At 47.2% G+C, this 16,699-nt stretch overlaps 1 protein-coding gene across 2 annotated transcripts; it reads right to left on the reverse strand.

The window, feature by feature from the left end:
• Positions 1-3,531, reverse strand: LOC121462384 (CDKN2A interacting protein). Of its 2 annotated transcripts, none has more exons than XM_041673937.1 (3): positions 3,074-3,499; positions 2,557-2,687; positions 1-1,641 (listed from the first exon to the last, which is right to left on the reverse strand). In XM_041673937.1, exons 1-3 carry the CDS (start codon positions 3,328-3,330, stop codon positions 296-298), a joined length of 1,734 nt encoding a protein of 577 aa, XP_041529871.1. In that variant the 5' UTR covers positions 3,331-3,499; the 3' UTR covers positions 1-295. The 2 variants fall into 2 exon arrangements, with proteins under 2 accessions (XP_041529871.1, XP_041529872.1); XM_041673938.1 differs by having other exon boundaries at positions 1,511-1,641; positions 2,588-2,687; positions 3,074-3,531.
• Positions 3,532-16,699: the final 13,168 nt, after the last annotated feature.

Genomic DNA, 16,699 nt, shown 5'->3' on the forward strand with positions numbered 1-16,699 from the left:
TTTAAGGTTCTACAGAACTACACATCGTACCTAATATATCATTAAAAATAGAAGACGGTATTTTCTTCAGCAAATACAACAGCACATTGGTATGCTGTCAGTGTACACCCTTTAATATGTACTGCCATTCATAAATTATTTACAACTTCTACTTTACTGAAGAGAACTACAATTTAAATTTTCTGCAAAACTGGAAAAAAGCAATACAAAATCTGTGAAAGCCAGTGTTTTATATCATATAAAAGCCAGTTCTCTTCAAACACCAGCTACTGGATGCAGTGGTGACTTGGAGACATTACAGTAATTCTTGAGGATGTTTCAATGCGGGCGGCAAGTTTACAGGTCTCGACTCTTCATCAAGGAGTACTAGATCTTCTACCTCACTGCCTCTGTACTTCCTTTTACATATCTTTACCACCACTTTCTTCTTGAGAAATAACTTCAGTGCTTCTCTCGATGCAACTGCCTTTGCATTTTCTTTGCTTTTTCCACAGCCAGTGCCCAAATACACCGACTTACACCTCAACTCACAAACAATACTTTCTTGAGAGCTCTTATTTTGAGGCAGATCTGCCAGTTCTTTCAACGGGACAAAAAACACATCCAGTGTTGCTTTCAGAGCTTCAATAGCTGCATTTAGCAGCTCTCCATGATTCACGCTGGGGCTAAAGCCACCAACAGCTACCAACTTCCACGCCACTGTTTTATACAGTCTATTGAAGAAAGGCTGCTTCTGCTTTACATCTTCATTGGTTAACTTCCGACAAGAGAATTTGACTGAGCTCTCACTGGACTGTGAGGCACTTTTGGAAGGCACCTGTGAAGCGCTACTCTGAGAGCTACTCTTAGAAGCTAGCTGAGACACGCTTGCTAAGGAAGTGCTTTTGGAAGCCATAGAGCCACTGCTCTGGGAGCTGCTCTTGGAAGCTAACAGTGATGCAGCTACCTGAGAAGTGCTTTTGGAAGTCAGCAGTGAAGAACTGGTTGAACTGCTCTTGGGATTTAGTAGAGAGGTGCCTGACGAGGAACTGTTTTTAGAAACTGTAGGTGAAACACTTGCCTCTGAATTAGTTTTGGATGTTAACCCACTTGAGGCTGTCTCTGAACTAGACTTATTAGACAGTAATGGCAACTCTACTTCTGAACTTCCAGAGGAACCCAACAAGGGCACCTCGATCTCAGAGCTGCTCTGAGAAGCCGAGACGGAAGAACCTTCCACAGCACTCTTTTTAGGTGATCCGCTCTGCTGTCTGGAATCAGTGGACTGGCCCACATGACTATTCATACTGGATTTCAACAACGAAGAAACAAATGATGCTGAGCCATGTTTATCTGCAGCTTCTGGGTCAGAAGCTTTTCCAGCCCCTGCTGTTGTTACCTGAGAGGAATTGCTGCTGCTTTGGCTGCATACAGATCTATCTCCTTCACTTGTGGAGCTATTCTGATTAGAGACACCAGAGCTGCTCCTAGCTGACGCCCCACTACTCTCTGACTTGGTGGACGACTCTGTGGATGCCGAACTGTTTTCCTGATGAGCTGACGAACGATCTGTTTTAGCAGATTTCTTTCCATGATCTCGCTCAACGGAAGAATTGTTTTTTCCTTCTATGACTCGTTTTTTGGATGGCTCTTCTATCCCTTCTAGAAAGAAGAAAAACACAAGTATTTCACTAGGAGTCCCACACAGATGTCAATTCATTAAGAAACATTCATTAAGAAAGCACAAAGGCCAGATGGTGGCAGCATATGCCTTTAATCCCAGCACTCGGGAGGCAGAGGCAGGTGGATCTCTGTGCATTTGAGGCCAGCCTGCTCTACAAGAGCTAGTTCCAGGATAGCTAGGGCTGTTACAAAGAGAAACCTTCCCTCCAAAAAGTACAAAGAGGGGGGCCAGAGAGATGGCTAGTTAGTTGAGAGCAATAGCTGCTCTTCCAGAGAACCTGGATTCAATTCCCAGCACCCACACGACAGCTCACAAGTGTCTGTAATCCCAGTTCCAGGTGATCTGACACCCTCACACCAAGGCACATAAAATAAGCTTAGATAAATTGTTTAAGAAAGAAAGAAAGCACAAAGAGGAGCTGGGCAGTAGTGGTGGCACACGCATTGAGGCAGAAGCAGGCGAGTCTCTGTGAGTTCAAGGGCAGTCTGGTCTACAGAGCCAAGTTCCAACACAGTCAGGGCTGTTACACAGTGAAACCCTGCCTCGAAAAACCAAAATAATAAATAAAAAGCACAAATAAAAATATTTCAGGACTAGCTTCTTTTAAAGCATGAAAAAACTTCATTAATATCTTACAGTATTAACAGGATTAATTTCTAATATTAAATTAACAGCGTCAGACATTGGACTTTAAAATCTAAAGCAGTCAAAGGAAACTAACAAATTCAGCACCGAAAACAGACAGACACACACAGTTTAGCTTTAACATGTCAACTAGATTAATACATCATACAAACTCTGGCTTGTTAAAAATTAGTAAGGACAGCAATTCCTAATTATATCAAGCTTATTTTCTAAACTCCTATGTATGTTCACATCTATGATCTGCTAACCATTGCTACTCGATATCCCTCTTTTCTTCACCTTGGCAACCAGTTCATCTCGTGTGGTATGGATTGGAGCATCTGTCACTTTGATGCCTTCAGCCATACTAAGAATTTTATCCATAACTTTTTGAGGGTACCTGAAAAAGAAGCAAAAAGTCGCTTTCAAGGAGTGTTTTTGCGGAACGACTGGCAGTGTGCGAGGTGCGGGCCCTCGGAAAACTGCAGTTCCTGGCTGCAATCAAAGCGCACCAACCGTGCGACTTTATTTCCCGAGATGCCACAAACAAATGCCTCCGGCGCTAGGGAGGCGAACCCCCTAAACCGGGGGTCTCCAGGGTACCGTCGGCTGCACACACCCCGGGGTCCCCCGCCAACACTGAGGTCGGCGCTGCCGCGGACGCCCTCCGAGGGCCGCCAGGGCCACAACTTCCCGCGCTTCCCGATCCGCCCTCCGCTGCGACACCGATCCCCGGCAGAGCCCCTCGGGCAGCCCGGAACGGCTGCCTCCCGCTCCCTCACTCACCGGCACCCCAGGAAGACATGGTTTGCCCAGGCCATAGAGAAGGAGACGAGCTGCTGGAGCTGCCGACGGCGGCTTCCGCTCTCCGCGTCGGCCGCGGCTTCCCCGGGCGTCGAGGGGACCAGGTCTCCGGCATTGCGGAGCAGGAACTCCCGGCGGTGGCGCCAGTGTTTGTCCGTCTCGCCCTCGCAGCGCAGCGTCTCCGCCCAGGCGGCTACTCGCGGGTTCTGGCTCAGGTACTCGGCCACGTCCTGCGCCATGTTGGGCCTGCGGGACGAGGAGAGCGCAAGCGCACCGAGCCAAGGGCGGCCGAGCGGCGGGGCGCGGCCCTGTCAGCGCGGCCTGCACCGGCGAACCTCCCGAGAACGCCCCTCCCGGCAGCCCGAACCCCAAACAACAGAGCACGGCGCCGACGAACCGCCCACTTCCGCCGGCCCGCTCCCTTTTATCACCTCGCCGCCGCCGCGCGCTCGCGCGTCCTTCCGGCGCCAGCCCGTTCTCCCGGGGTGCTTTGCGGCGACGCCGAGCCGCCTGCCACTCGGAGGCAGGACGAGCCCGGCCGAGGCGGGGCTGAGGCAGCCGAGAGGAGGCGAACGAGGGGGAGGCGTCCTCCCGCCACCCTGCGAGGCCGCGCGGCGCCGGGTGCGGCTGGGCCTCGGCGTTCCGGCGGCGCTTTGTGACGCCGCGCTCTGCGTCCGCCCGGGGCCGGGGACAGTGGGCGGGGCGTCCGCCTGCGCGTCTCCGCCCCCGGACGCTCGCGGGGCGCGCGCGGCCAAAATAAACAAAAGCTGGCTTCTCTGCCCGCGCCGCGTGCTGTGGAATCTGCACCTAGAGTGCCGAGCCCCGGGCGAGCCTAGGGGCGTCAGGGGACGCGGGGACGCCTGTGGGGTCGGGACATTAAGGAATAACAAGCCTGAGACCAGGCTCTGGGCTTGATTTCCGCGGTTTCTTCGGTTCTGGGGTCCACCCCGACTATACCCGCTTCCTCTAACGTTTTTGATCCGAAAACTATAAAGAGCCATGTGCCGACAGGCTCTGTATCCGTGTTCTTTGTGGAAATGAACTGTTAGCGCCAGTTGGGCCGAAGCGGAAATGTGCCTGTTTATCGCGTACGCCCGGCCTCTCCCAGGGCAACGGGGCTTTTTTTTTTTCCTTTCTGATTTATGTGTGTGGATGTTTTCTTGCATGTATGACTGTGCAGCTTGTGCGTGCCTGATGCCCTTGGAGACAAGAGGGCTCTCCCGGAGCTGGAGTGACACGGGATTTCGAGCGCCATGTGGGAATTGAACCCAGGTCTTCTGGAAGAGCAGCCCATAGGGTTTTTTTGTTGTTGTTGTTCTTTATTTCAACTTTTAGGTGGTCATAGTTGAAAGTACCCTGCAGTTCTGGCTTGTTAACGTTTCCAAGTCCAGATATTCGTCTAATATTAGTGAACTCAAAGCATGAGTGTAATTATATGTAGTAGTGATGAATTATAAAATTAACTTTCCTTCACTAGATATTTGCATTTTGTTGTGAAAATGCTTATCAGAATAATCAAGCAAAATGAAGTCATTTTGTTTCTAAACTTGGGTAACCATGAGCCTGTGTCCCGACACTATTTAATCCCAGCACTGGGGAGGCAGGTGGGTGTGAGTGTGGGGCCAGAGTGAGTTCCAGGACAGGCTCTAAAAGCTACAGAGAAATCCTGTTAAAAGAACCAAAAAAAGCCGGAAATGTCTTTCAGTGTGGCCACAAAGATCCCCAGTGACACCCACCCCACCCCAAGTGGGTCTTTGGAGCCCTGAAATGAGATTCAAGCCAAGGATATGCATAACTGAAATACGTGCATTTAAACAGCGATCAGGGTGTGGACCTGCCCATTATTGAGTCTCATCGTGTAAGGTGATTGGGACAGTGGTTAGAACCATAAAATCATTTCCAGGATTTACTTCTCCATAAGATTCTTGGGGGAAATCTCATTTCTTTTTCTTTCTTTCTTTCTTTCTTTTTTTTTTTTTTTGGTTTTTCGAGACAGGGTTTCTCTGTGGCTTTGGTGCCTGTCCCGGAACTAGCTCTGTAGACCAGGCTGGGATTAAAGGCGTGCGCCACCACCGCCCGGCCGGAAATCTCATTTCTTAGGGGGGTCTATTGTTTCAATATTCTAATAGAATGAGACTAAAGAGCCTCTTTAAAATACTTTGATTTTAGCCCACACGTTTAATCCGGGGGGGCGGGGGTTGGGGATGGGGCGCGACCAGCAGCAGGCGGATCTTTCTGAGTTCAATGTTAGCCTGGTCTATAGAGCAAGTTCCAGGACAGCCAAGGCTACATAGAGAAGCAAGCCCTGTCTTGAAAAACAAAAGAGAAAAAGAAAAACCAATCAAACAAACAAAGCATCATTTCTATCAAGCCAGTTACAATTTTAGACAAGCAGCGAAAACTCAGCAGTAGGCGATGGTGGTGCACACCTTAACTCCAGCACTTTTAAGGCAGAACACAGGCGAATCTCTGGAATCAGCTTGGTCTATACAGTGAATTCCAGGACAGCCAGGGCTACATAGAGAAACCCTGAAAGCAAACAAAACACCATGTAACTTATATACATGCTGGAGCAATAAAAACCAGCTATTTCATGAAAACTACATTCCCTTCCCAGCCATACCGGGAAGAAACTACAGCAAGTTCAAAAGAGAAATTGAAGCTTCACTGTTGTTATCCCATAGCTTTACCGTTAAGTCTGAAAACTGAAGACTGTAGGAATGCTTACAGTTTAGAAACTTAATGAATTCCTTGACAAGGGGTTCAAAAAGAAAATACTCAATTTCATAGCTAAATGGCACTGGTAAATTTTAAAAACGAGACATTTTTTTCCCTAGCCACCCTGTGTCCTCCTCCTGGCTGATTTTAAGGCCCTTACAGGAAAGCAAATATATGTAACATTTTAACAGCCAAGTTTTTCTCTTTGGAAACAGAGTCTTGCTTTCTCTTAGTTGGCCAGAAACTGGTGATCCTTCTGACTCAGCCTCTAGAGTTTACCCGTCTCAGATTCTCACAGTTACAATAAAAGCAAAAATAATCTGAAAACTACAGTATTTATTTGCAAAAGTCGGGTACTTTATAGAAAAGATATATGTACTTTTGCTTCAGATTTTTTTGTTTGTGTTTTTTAAGACAGGTTTTCTCTGTGCAGCTCTGGCTGTCCTGGAACTTGTTCTGTAGACCAGGCTGGCCTCAAACTCAGAGATCAGCCTGCTTCTGTCTTCCTAGTACTGGCACTGAAGGCAAGACTAGCAAGTGGCTCAGTGGCTAAGAGCCCTGTCCTCCAAGTTCCACCTCTGAGTCCTACAATGAGCAGAGAACCAGCATCTGCTAATTGTCCTCTGTGGTAGTTTAAAAGAAAACTGTCCCCAAAGAGAGTAGCACTATTAGGAGGTGTTGCCTTGTTGGAGTAGGTGAGGAAGTGTGCCACTGTGGGGTCTCATGTCTGCTCAAGACAAGACCAGTGTTCAGTTCACCTCCTGTTGCCTTTGGATCAAGATGTAAAGTCTCTCAGCTCCAGCACCACGTCTGCCTGAATGCTGCCCTGCATCTCTCCATGACTGTAATGGACAACATCTCTAAACTGCCAGCAAGCCACTCTAGTGATATTTTGTTTGTAAGCTAACAAACAAAGGTTTCCTGAAGATCAGGGTGCAGAGCTAAGGCACTAGTTAGCCATAGAGTCCAGGCAGTGGTGGCTGACACCTTTAATCCACTGGGGAAGTGGAAACAGGAAGGGATATGGCTGGATAGAGAGAGGAAAATAAAGTGGGGGGAGACAGGAGCTCAGAGGCGGTCTGAGGATTCAGTCTGAGCATGCAGTCCGAGGTTTTGTAGAGACAGCAACAGTCTGAGGATCCGTAGAGACAAGTTCTCCCTTCCAGTCTGATGATTCAGTAGAGGTAAAAGGTCTCTCTAGGTCACTGCTTCTCTGATCCTTCAGCTTTTGCCCCCTAACATCTGACTCCGGGTTCTCATTATTGAGAACAATTAGAATTCATGCTACAAGCCACCACAACTAAATGTTTTCCTTTATAAGAGTTGTCGTGGTCATGGTGTCTCAGTGACAACAATAATGATTTAAGCTGGGTGTGGTAGCATGTGTATGGTAATCCCAGTGCACAGGAACTGAAGGCAAGAAAGCCAGAAATTCGAGGCCTTCCTGACTGTGATGCCGGGAGACTCACTCCATCTCAAGAAACCAAGGGCTAGGGATTTTACTCAGTACTTTTCTGGAATTCAGCAGGCTCTGGGTTCAATCCCCAGCATTGGAAAAAGGAATGTGTGTGTGTGTGTGTGTGTGTGATTTGAAATGGAAACAAAAAAGAACATTGATTGGCCATCATAGTCAAGAGGGCAGACTGTGGGAGGCAGGGATTCAGTATAATCAGGAAGCCTGTTTCTCTGGCTCTGTTGACCTTGCTTTCTCTGAATTAGCAGGGATCTCAATCCAGCTTTTCAAGGGAATGGCAACTGGTTCTGAACTCACTGCATACACTCTTCAGGGCTCAGCCAGCTCTGGAGGGAGTGAGCCTGTAATTCGTGACAATTTTCGCCTATCTGCTGAGGCTCCGCTGGGAATTTGTTGAGCTTGCTGGCTCATGTCTCTATGCCTTAAATAAACACTCTGACTAGGGGTATGGGATATTCTAATTATAAAGGTCTGAGTCATATTTCCACCCCAAGAATACTAAAATATGAGAAAGGTCAGAATCATGGAAGAAAAATAACACACTCAATACATTAAAGAATTTATATTGGAGAAAACGGAGACCGCGGCACTGTGACTCCTAGGAACGGTTTCCCTACCGAGCTGGAGGTCTCACCCTGTAGTCCAGCTCGGAGCTAGTTAGTGGTCCTGTTTCACCCTCCCAAGCTCTGGGGTTCCAGGCACGCCCAGTACGCCCAGCTACCCGCCCGCAAAGGTCTTAAGGAGTGGCGGTAGGCAGGGACACAGGACAGTGTTTGGGAGGTTCTGGGGCCCAGAGAACTTCCTTTCTCCACATTTTAACCAAAGTGACAAACGTTTTTTTAAATAGAAATTCTTACATTTCTTTATATGGTATTATGCCATTTCATCTTATCGAGTTCCATATTCCTTCTAATGGCAAAAAGATGAGACATCACTGCACTTTCCCTCCCCATTCCTTGAGACATTCTATACTTTATCCTAGAATGGGCCTGATTTGAACCTAGGAAGAACACACAGAGACCACAGAAGAGTTAATGTCTGGAGGTGTTCAGGATGGAGACGGTAATCAACCTGACCCTGATTCTGCAGAAAGTGAGATCTCAATGGGATCTTAAAGACATTTGGAAGCCGGTCTTTAGAAGTGGTTAATGGTTGGTTAATGCTAGAACAATCGTGGAAAGCCGGCAAATGCAAGGGGCCTCTCGCCTTCTTGTTCAGGTCTCTGCCGTCTAGTCCGTATTGCTCCTTGGTGATCTGACTACAGTGAAGGGTGGTGACTTATGAAACACTTAGGAACTGAACCAAGACTTAGTCCAGGGGCTCGGATCACAGCAGGAAAGAGGCACTTGATACCCTGGGCATTTGGGAGTTTCTAGAAGGCAACTGTGCCTGCAGAGAATCATTGGCTGGTTAGAACTGCCCAACTAGAGCCGGGCAGTGGTGGCGCGTGCCTTTAGTCCCAGAACTCGCGAGGTAGAGGCAGGTGGATCTCTGTGAGTTCGAGGCCAGTCTGGTCTACAAGATCTAGTTCCAGGACAACTAGGACTGTTATGCAGAGAAACCCTGTCTTGAAAAACCAGAACAAACAGCCAACCAAACAAAAAAAGAACTGCCCAATTTAAGAGATTGGAAAGTCGAAGGTCCAGAGGCTAATTGCCTTATCTAGGGCTAGTTCTAACCCTCTAGAACAGCCTTTTTTTTTTTTTTTTTTTTGCCCATCTCTGGGCCTTAGCTAACATCTTGTAACTAAGAGATAAAAACTTTTTGGAATCTATTAACTCAGCCAACCACCACCTTCCACCCACCCCAACAGCTAAGTCTGTGTTCCCAGGCTATGGCCATTCAACATGGCTTCCGAATGAACCATAGCTTACTCCCTTGAAGATAAGAGCTGTGGTTTTTCAGGAAGAAATGTGGGGTTCTCTGCTCCCGGGGCTCCAGCGTATGAATGCGTGGTTGCCATGCTGTAGGCAACATGTTAGCAGTGAGAAATAGCTCTGAAGGAACCCTGGGCCCAGAGAGCATACTTCAAGTCACTTAACTTGGTTCAAGGGATGTCTTTGTGAGTCAGACATTTCTCATTTCGAATCTTGGCTCCACTGTTTAGCAATACTGAGGTCTTAGGCAAATGATTAACCTTTCTATATTTGTCCCTCTAAATTTGTAAGATGTGGATACAGTCACTTAAGACTCATGAGGAAAAGCAGTGCTGTATGTAAAATGCAGAGTGCACATATTAAACAGATAAACATTTGCTCTTTTTTGAGATGAGAGTCTCCTGTAGCCCAGCCTGGCCTTGAGCTCCCTGTGCAGCCAAGAACATCCGCAAATTCCTGACCCTCCCTCCTTTACCTTCCAAGTGCCTTGTGCAAACCCAAGCCCGCATTCAGTGAGTGGACTTCAGACACCTGGTGAGTTTTTGCTTGGCAAAGCAATGTAGTCATAGTCTTGTGTTTATACGATTGAATTTGCTTTCTGCTTTAAGGTCCATTCCACCAACTGATGACAAGGGATTCCGGCCTCTCAAGATTTTGCTTGCTTTTCTAGTGAGTCAGAGTGTCCATAACAGATAGCTCACACAGTGTTGGGGCACAGGAACTGAACGTGGGAGCCAAGGTGAGGCGCTCCCTGACATCCCCCCCAATCCATCTTTCTTCGCTGATTTTTACTGTTGTCTCTCTGTACTTCATCTCTGTTGCTGAAATCTGGCTGTGCCCGACTCTGAGTGATACAGATTGTGTAAGACAGTGCTTTCTAAGGCAGTGCCTCGCCCTCTACCATTTAACAAGCAGCTTTTGACTCCATTCCGAGGGCGGATCTACAGACAACACCATCTGTCTGGCACCACCCGCACAGTACAGGCTGATAAAAGACTTGTTCCTGGGAATAGAAACGTTATTCAAGCGGGTTGAGACTACAAGGCAGCATGGGCACATTAAAATCATATCAAAGACACCAAGCCAGAGAACTTCTTACACTTGCGTCCCCTTCACCTGGGTCTCATCACACAGCACTGAGTTTGTTTGTCCCCACTAAACCGTCATCTAATACCTGACATTATGTCGGTGACCTGCTGTGGAATATTCCTTTACACTGAGATTGCTGTAATAAAAAGCTCAACAGCCGGTAGCTAGGCAGGATTTCCAAGCACAGAGGACGCTGGGAAGAAGAAAGGCAGAATCCACAGCCAGATGCAGAAGCAGCAGCAGAAGCAGTACATAGATGAGTTGAAGGAGCTGCCTTAATTTAAGTTGTAAGAGCTAGCTAGTAATAAGCCTAAGCTATTGGCTGAGCCTTTATAATTAATAAGAAGTCTCCCTGTCATTATTTGTGACCCGGTGTCCAAAGAAAGCTCCACAGGCAGTGAGCTCCAGGTTGTTCGTGGGACTTTAGCTCAGGTTGGACCCCACTGTTGATACAGCCTGCTCAGCTGTTATCTGCCCCTCTTCCCGCTCATTCTCTGGACGCTGACCTGCCCAGTTCTGCCCTTTCACCTATGCAGCCGATTACATCTCCACCTCTCATTACAGTGGCCTGGCTCTACAGCAGTGGTTCTCAACTTGTGGGTCTCGGCCCCCTTGGGGGTTGAATGACCCTTTCACAGGGTTGCCTAAGGTCATCAGGAAACACAGATATTTACAATACAATTCAAATAGTAGCAAATTATAGTTATGAAATAGCAACAAAAATAATTTTATGGCTGGAGGGGTCGCAACCGTATGAGGAACTGTGGTTGAGCGTCACAGCAGTAGGAAGGCTGAGAACCCCTGCTCTGCACCTGCAGCTGTTTCTCTGCAGCTGGATTGGGTTCATTATCCTATCAATGCAGACTCTATTTAGATGTCTATCAGCCTGCTGCTGAGACCTCTGGAACCCCCGCAGTAGCCTCTTTAACTTGTATCTATCCCCTAACCCACATATATGTGACATTTTAGTAATCTCTCTATTGCCCAATATGTTTAGTGGGGGCTGACAGTGTCAGAGAGTGAGTCCGTGACCAGTGACCATCGTGACAGGGAGCATGGCAACAGGCAGGCAGGCATAGTGATGGAGCTAAGAGCTTGTATCTGGTTCATAAGCAGAAGGCAGAAAAGAAAATAGTTAACTGGGAATGGGGTGAAGTTCTGAAATATTAAAGCCCACCCCCAAGTGACACATCTCCTCTACCAAGGCCACACCTCTTAATCCTTCCCAAACAGTTCCACCCACCAGGAACTAATTCCAGCATATGAGGGTCAATCTCATTCAGACAGCCACATACATATATGGAGATAGATATATTGATTGCATCTGTGTGATATGAGAGTTTATATTACTAATTAAGATCACAATAAAAGAACCTGCATTCACCTCAGCTAGATTACCAAGGTAGGTAGGATTATCTGGCAGGTTGCTGTCCTTGAAACTTTACCTTGTGAATTTATTGTTGTTGTTTTTTTAAAATAAATTCTAACACTATGAAAAGACAGAAACATTTTCATTTATGTTTCTGACTAGTTCGCTAATGACACTGTAGAAGGACTCTCTCTGATCGATGCTTTCTCCCTCCCTGTCTCAGGCACAAGCCATCAGTCTATATTGCTCCTTGGACCTGTTGGGGGCGCTGGAGGAGGCTGTTGCTGTCCCATTCGCCCAGATGTGCCATGCAGTTGTTTCTATGATGTTCCTTTTGGTCATTGTGACAAAACACTGGAATTAAAACAACTTGATGGGTGATCGATCTGGGTCATGGTCTCAGCAGCCTCAGTCCCTGGGCCCCTTGGCTCTGGACCTCTAGGCTCTGGAACGACGGAGCATCCGGGTAGAAGAGCGCAGTGGAGAAAACAGCAGCTGGAAACGTGAACACGGCAGGGACAAGACACCTTTCAGAGGCATGCCCTCAATGGCTCACTTCCTCCAATCAGACCCCTCCTTCCAGCCTCTACTGTCTTCCAGTATGGGTCCATCAACGCAGTGACCCACTAAGGAAGTCAGAGAATGCGTGATCCAATCACTTGCCCAAAGCCACACTCTGAGCATTGCGTTGGAGACCAAGCCTTTAATACATGAGTCTTTCGGAGGGACATTTCATATCCGAATTGCAGTCCATGTTGTGTGAGGAGGAGAATATGTTCCCTGGTATCCCTGGGTTCTATTGGCAGTGGGGGTAAGGACCCCCAGATCTTCCTTCCCTCCCTCATGCAATTCAGTATTGGAGGTGGAGGCAAGACACAGGCCCTTCTGTAGGGAAACATAGCAGCCGCCGAGTTCTCTTGGTTCCTTCCAGATCTCTGTCTCAGGCCGGGCGGTGGTGGCGCACGCCTTTAATCCCAGCACTCTGGAGGCAGAGGCAGGCGGATCTGCGTGAGTTCGAGACCAGCCTGGTCTACAAGAGCTAGTTCCAGGACAGGCTCCAAAACCACAGAGAAACCCTGTCTCGAAAAACAAACAAACAAACAAAAAAAACAGATCTCTGTCTCTTTGGAAAATTTCTGGATATGAGCAACCTGCTCTTTGTCTTTCAAAACCTGAGGTTAGTATGTCTTTTTGGACTTTGGCCTATAGAAGTCAGGACTTCACCTCTTTGGCCTTCTACATTCTGCTGCATTGTGCAAGAGCCTACTTCCCAAACAAAGACCCTGCAGACAGATACAAAAGCTAGACCCGCTTCTGGAATACCCAGAAGAGAAGAGGGATCTCTCAGCTGTTGACTACCACCCCCCCTCAGACATTAGTACTGGAGTTTAATTTGCTTTGTTTCTGTAGACTGGGTCTATGTACACCCGGCTGTCCTGGAACTCACTATGTAAACCAGGCTGGCATCAAACTTGTAGAGATCCACCTGCCTCTGCCTCCTGAGTGCTGGGATTAAAGGTGTGCACCACCACACCTGGCTCAGTTTTAATTTTAATGAGCAATTACTTTACCTCATGGAATGAGTAGAATATGCCAATGGCAAACGCACAAGTCAATAGTGAATATCTAGATCGGCGGAGTCTTTGCTTCACTTAAGCAAGTATCTATTAATTAACTCCTGCCAAGGTTTAAGGCACAAAAGCTAACAGGAGGGAAAGGAGACGAAGGGGCCCGAGAAGTGTTCAGAGAGTGGTCTAAATGGGAAGAATGAGCTGGAAGCCGGTGATGGGCGACTGAAGATCACATTATAAAATCTCATCTGCTTCTCCTTTTGCCTTCCATGGGATTGTTGGTTGAGTAGGGATGAGTTTTGAAAAGCCTCAATTAATTTTAAGGACGGAAACAAAGTAAGTGTTTTCCTTCTCACCAGGGAAGGCAATTTTGATGCTAAACACCTCATTGATGGCGGTAATACCGTGCAGTTAATTTTAAAGATGGGAACAAAAGCCGTGTTTTCGTTCTCACCAGGGAAGGCAGTTTTAAACACCTCATTGAGGGTAGCACTGCCAGGCTCATTGGGGACTTGATAATAGCTCCTATGACACAACAATACGGAAAACACAGGATGAAGCCCGCCTGCACTTAGGCGGATGTCACCCCCACCTCCTAGACAGCCGAGGCGCACTTTCCCTGTTTACGGAAAAAGCATGTTCAGAGCACAGCGCATTCCAAATAGTTTTACAACGACAGGTCCCGCGGAAATAAGTTCCAGGAGACGTGGTGTGGTGGAGTTGAGTCCATGAGGCTTTGATGAGAGTGGGTTTTCTCTATTCACGTTTGTTTGCTTGTTTGTTTATTTATCCATCCAGGCTTTGGCATAAGAGGGGAATCTTCGGTTTGGCACTGCCGTCTGGAGCTAGAACACTGAACAGGGAAAGAATAAATAGTTCTATTACCCTCATGGTCATGGATTTGCCCCTCATGGCGGTGGGTGGGTAGGTGGGAGTCAGGCAGCATTTTGACGGAACTTTTCACCAAGGGAATGAGTGGAGTCAGGCACTGTAGTTGACAGCTTCAGCTTAGACTCCCAAGAGGAGCGTACTGTCCAGGGTAAGAAGTGCTGTCATGGTCTCAGCAGCTCAAGGTCAAAGGTCACCCCAAATTGTCCTGAGAGCCAGTGATCATATGTGCTTAATTTATTGAGTCAGTAAGAAGATACAATATATTCATAAAAAACTAAAGCAACCCAGTTCTAATTATCTAATCGGAAACATTTGAAGACCAGATGTAGTATGGTAGATTGTGCAGTCTTCTTGGGTGTGACTGAGACGAGGTCCTCACTTTTAGGAAAGTGAGCAAGGTTAGGAAACGGGTGTGGGACAGGCATTGACTAACACTTGAGTTCTGGGCTACCATTCTTTTTGCTTTCATTTCTAGAAGAGAAGGGGTCAGTGGCCAACCACTTGAAGTCTCCAGTGTAGACACAAAGATCCTTGATTCCCAGTGTTGATTACTTCCCGTTACTATAACAAAATATCTGAGATAATAAATTTAGAGAGAGAAAGGGTTTGTTTCGGTACACAGGGTTTTTGTTTTCTTTCTTTCTTTCTTTCTTTCTTTCTTTCTTTCTTTTTTAAAGATTTATTTATTATGTATATGGTGTTCTGTCTGCATGTGTACCAGCAGGCCAGAAGAAGGTGCCAGACCTTACTACAGATGGTTGTGAGCTACCATGTGGGTGCTGGGAATTGAACTCAAGACCTCTGGAAGAGCAGCCAGTGCTCTTAACCACTGAGCCATCTCTCCAGCCCCTTCTTTCTTTTTTTTTTTAAAAGATTTATTTTTATGTATGTATGTGTGTGTGTGTGTTCATGTATATATGTTTACTATGCCTGTGCCTGGCATCCTTGGAGCCTAGAAAAGGGTGTCAGATCCTTGAAACTAAAGTTACCCTCAGGTTCAAAAGAAACTCCATTTCGGCACATTCCGAAAGGCAGAAGGGACAAGGAGCTATCTGTGGTGGCAGTTAGCACACAAGTGCATCCTGGCCACCAGGCTCTCTCAGTGTCACAAGTACCTGTCACACATTTCCAAGTCCCTGTTAGCACCCTAGCCCTTCTCACATCCATCCCTACCCTAAATTTCCCAGTTGCTCATTCTCCTTACAACCCTGCTATTTTGGCTATGTTGTCTCTTTTTTTCTTCCTCTTAACACCCACTCTCCCGTTTTCTATCTTCTTTTTTCTCCTCCTCTCTGTCTCCATCTCTCCATCTCTGCTCTGCCCTTGCTTTTCCCACGGCCATGACAGTCTCACAGTCTGCTGGCTGTGTCCAGTCTACTTCTTTCTCTCCCTGCTCTGGACTCTTTCAGATGCCTCTGACTGCCTCTCGTATCAACAACAAAAGTCTCCCCTTAACCATACTACAGAGTGGTCATGTCATCAACTTGTACAGTCACAACTGTTGTGAGCTGCCATATGGGTGCTGGGAACGAACCCCTGTCCTTGGGAAGAGCAGCCAGCACTATCTCTCCAGCCCCATGGGTTTTGAAGGTTCCTGTTTATGGCCTTTTGCCTTGGGCCTGTAATGAGGCATATCACAGTGGGAGCCAGTAATGTAACAAAACCATTTATTTTATGGCCAAGAGGCCAAAGAGAAAAGGAGACCCCATGAAGGGCACTGCCCTCTAGGCCACCTCCTGAGAGTTTTACTACCTTCCTCCCAACAATCCCATTCTAATGGCCACGCCTCCAAACCACAGGCCTGTGGGAGATGCTCAAGATCCAAGACATAATGTCCAGGGTACAAGGTGGTTTATAGATAAACTCATTGTGGAGATTGCTGCTGCTTGAAAAGACAAGAAGACAACAGAAAAGCCTTCCCATACCCAAAAGGAAAGAAAGACCTTGGGTGCCAGAGTTCCTCAAAAGAGGAACTGAGCTCAGGGGAGTGGGAAGCAGAACCCAGGACTCTGGTTCTGTCTCTTCCCTTGCCTGGGAGGGGAACCTTGCATTAGAAGTCTCCGGTCCTATCAAGCACTCTTGAAAGAGAAGTAGGTTTGAATACATCACAAGAAAATATGACAAAACAATAAGGCAATGTCAGACAAATGCTCTGTTTTTGAGATTCTCGAAACTAAATGCTCTCTAGAAATAGAAAGTGTAGTATTTTTATTTTGCTCCAGAATATTACAGATGCTATTACGTTAGTTTTTACAGTATAAGGATGTTTCCCTGCTCAGAGTGTAGTGACATCTTTCTCAAGACAACAGATGAGCTTCCATAACTTCAAGTGTTAATACAGTTTCTCAGTGGACTCTGCCACATCACTGTCTAGAGTCCACTCTCGAAAGCTTTCATTGCCCTTGGGGGCAGGAGGTTTTCATGGCTGCTCGGTGTTTTCTCAGCCTCCGGGAATCAGAGGGCCTTTCTCATGGTCCTAGGCTCTGCTTCTTGATTTGCTCTCAGCTGATACTGCTAACACTTCTTTGAGATAGAAAGAAACCCCACCTGCCAAGAAGCACACAGGCCAATACGTCCCACTTAGCTCCCTCCAATGCACAGGCTAGAGACTCGTCCGTC

This window comes from Microtus oregoni, unplaced genomic scaffold, assembly GCF_018167655.1.
Source record: "Microtus oregoni isolate MIOR12 unplaced genomic scaffold, Mior012 000024F_ref0000369, whole genome shotgun sequence".
Taxonomy (NCBI): domain Eukaryota; kingdom Metazoa; phylum Chordata; class Mammalia; order Rodentia; family Cricetidae; genus Microtus; species Microtus oregoni.

Coding starts and splice junctions, on each gene's coding strand:
- LOC121462384 (XM_041673937.1), bottom strand. CDS start 3,330: ATGGCGCAGGACGTGGCCGAGTACCTGAGCCAGAACCCGCGAGTAGCC. Junction 2,688..3,073: donor CATGTCTTCCTGGGGTGCCG/GTGAGTGAGGGA, acceptor CTTCTTTTTCAG/GTACCCTCAAAAAGTTATGG. Junction 1,642..2,556: donor AGGGATATCGAGTAGCAATG/GTTAGCAGATCA, acceptor TCTTCTTTCTAG/AAGGGATAGAAGAGCCATCC.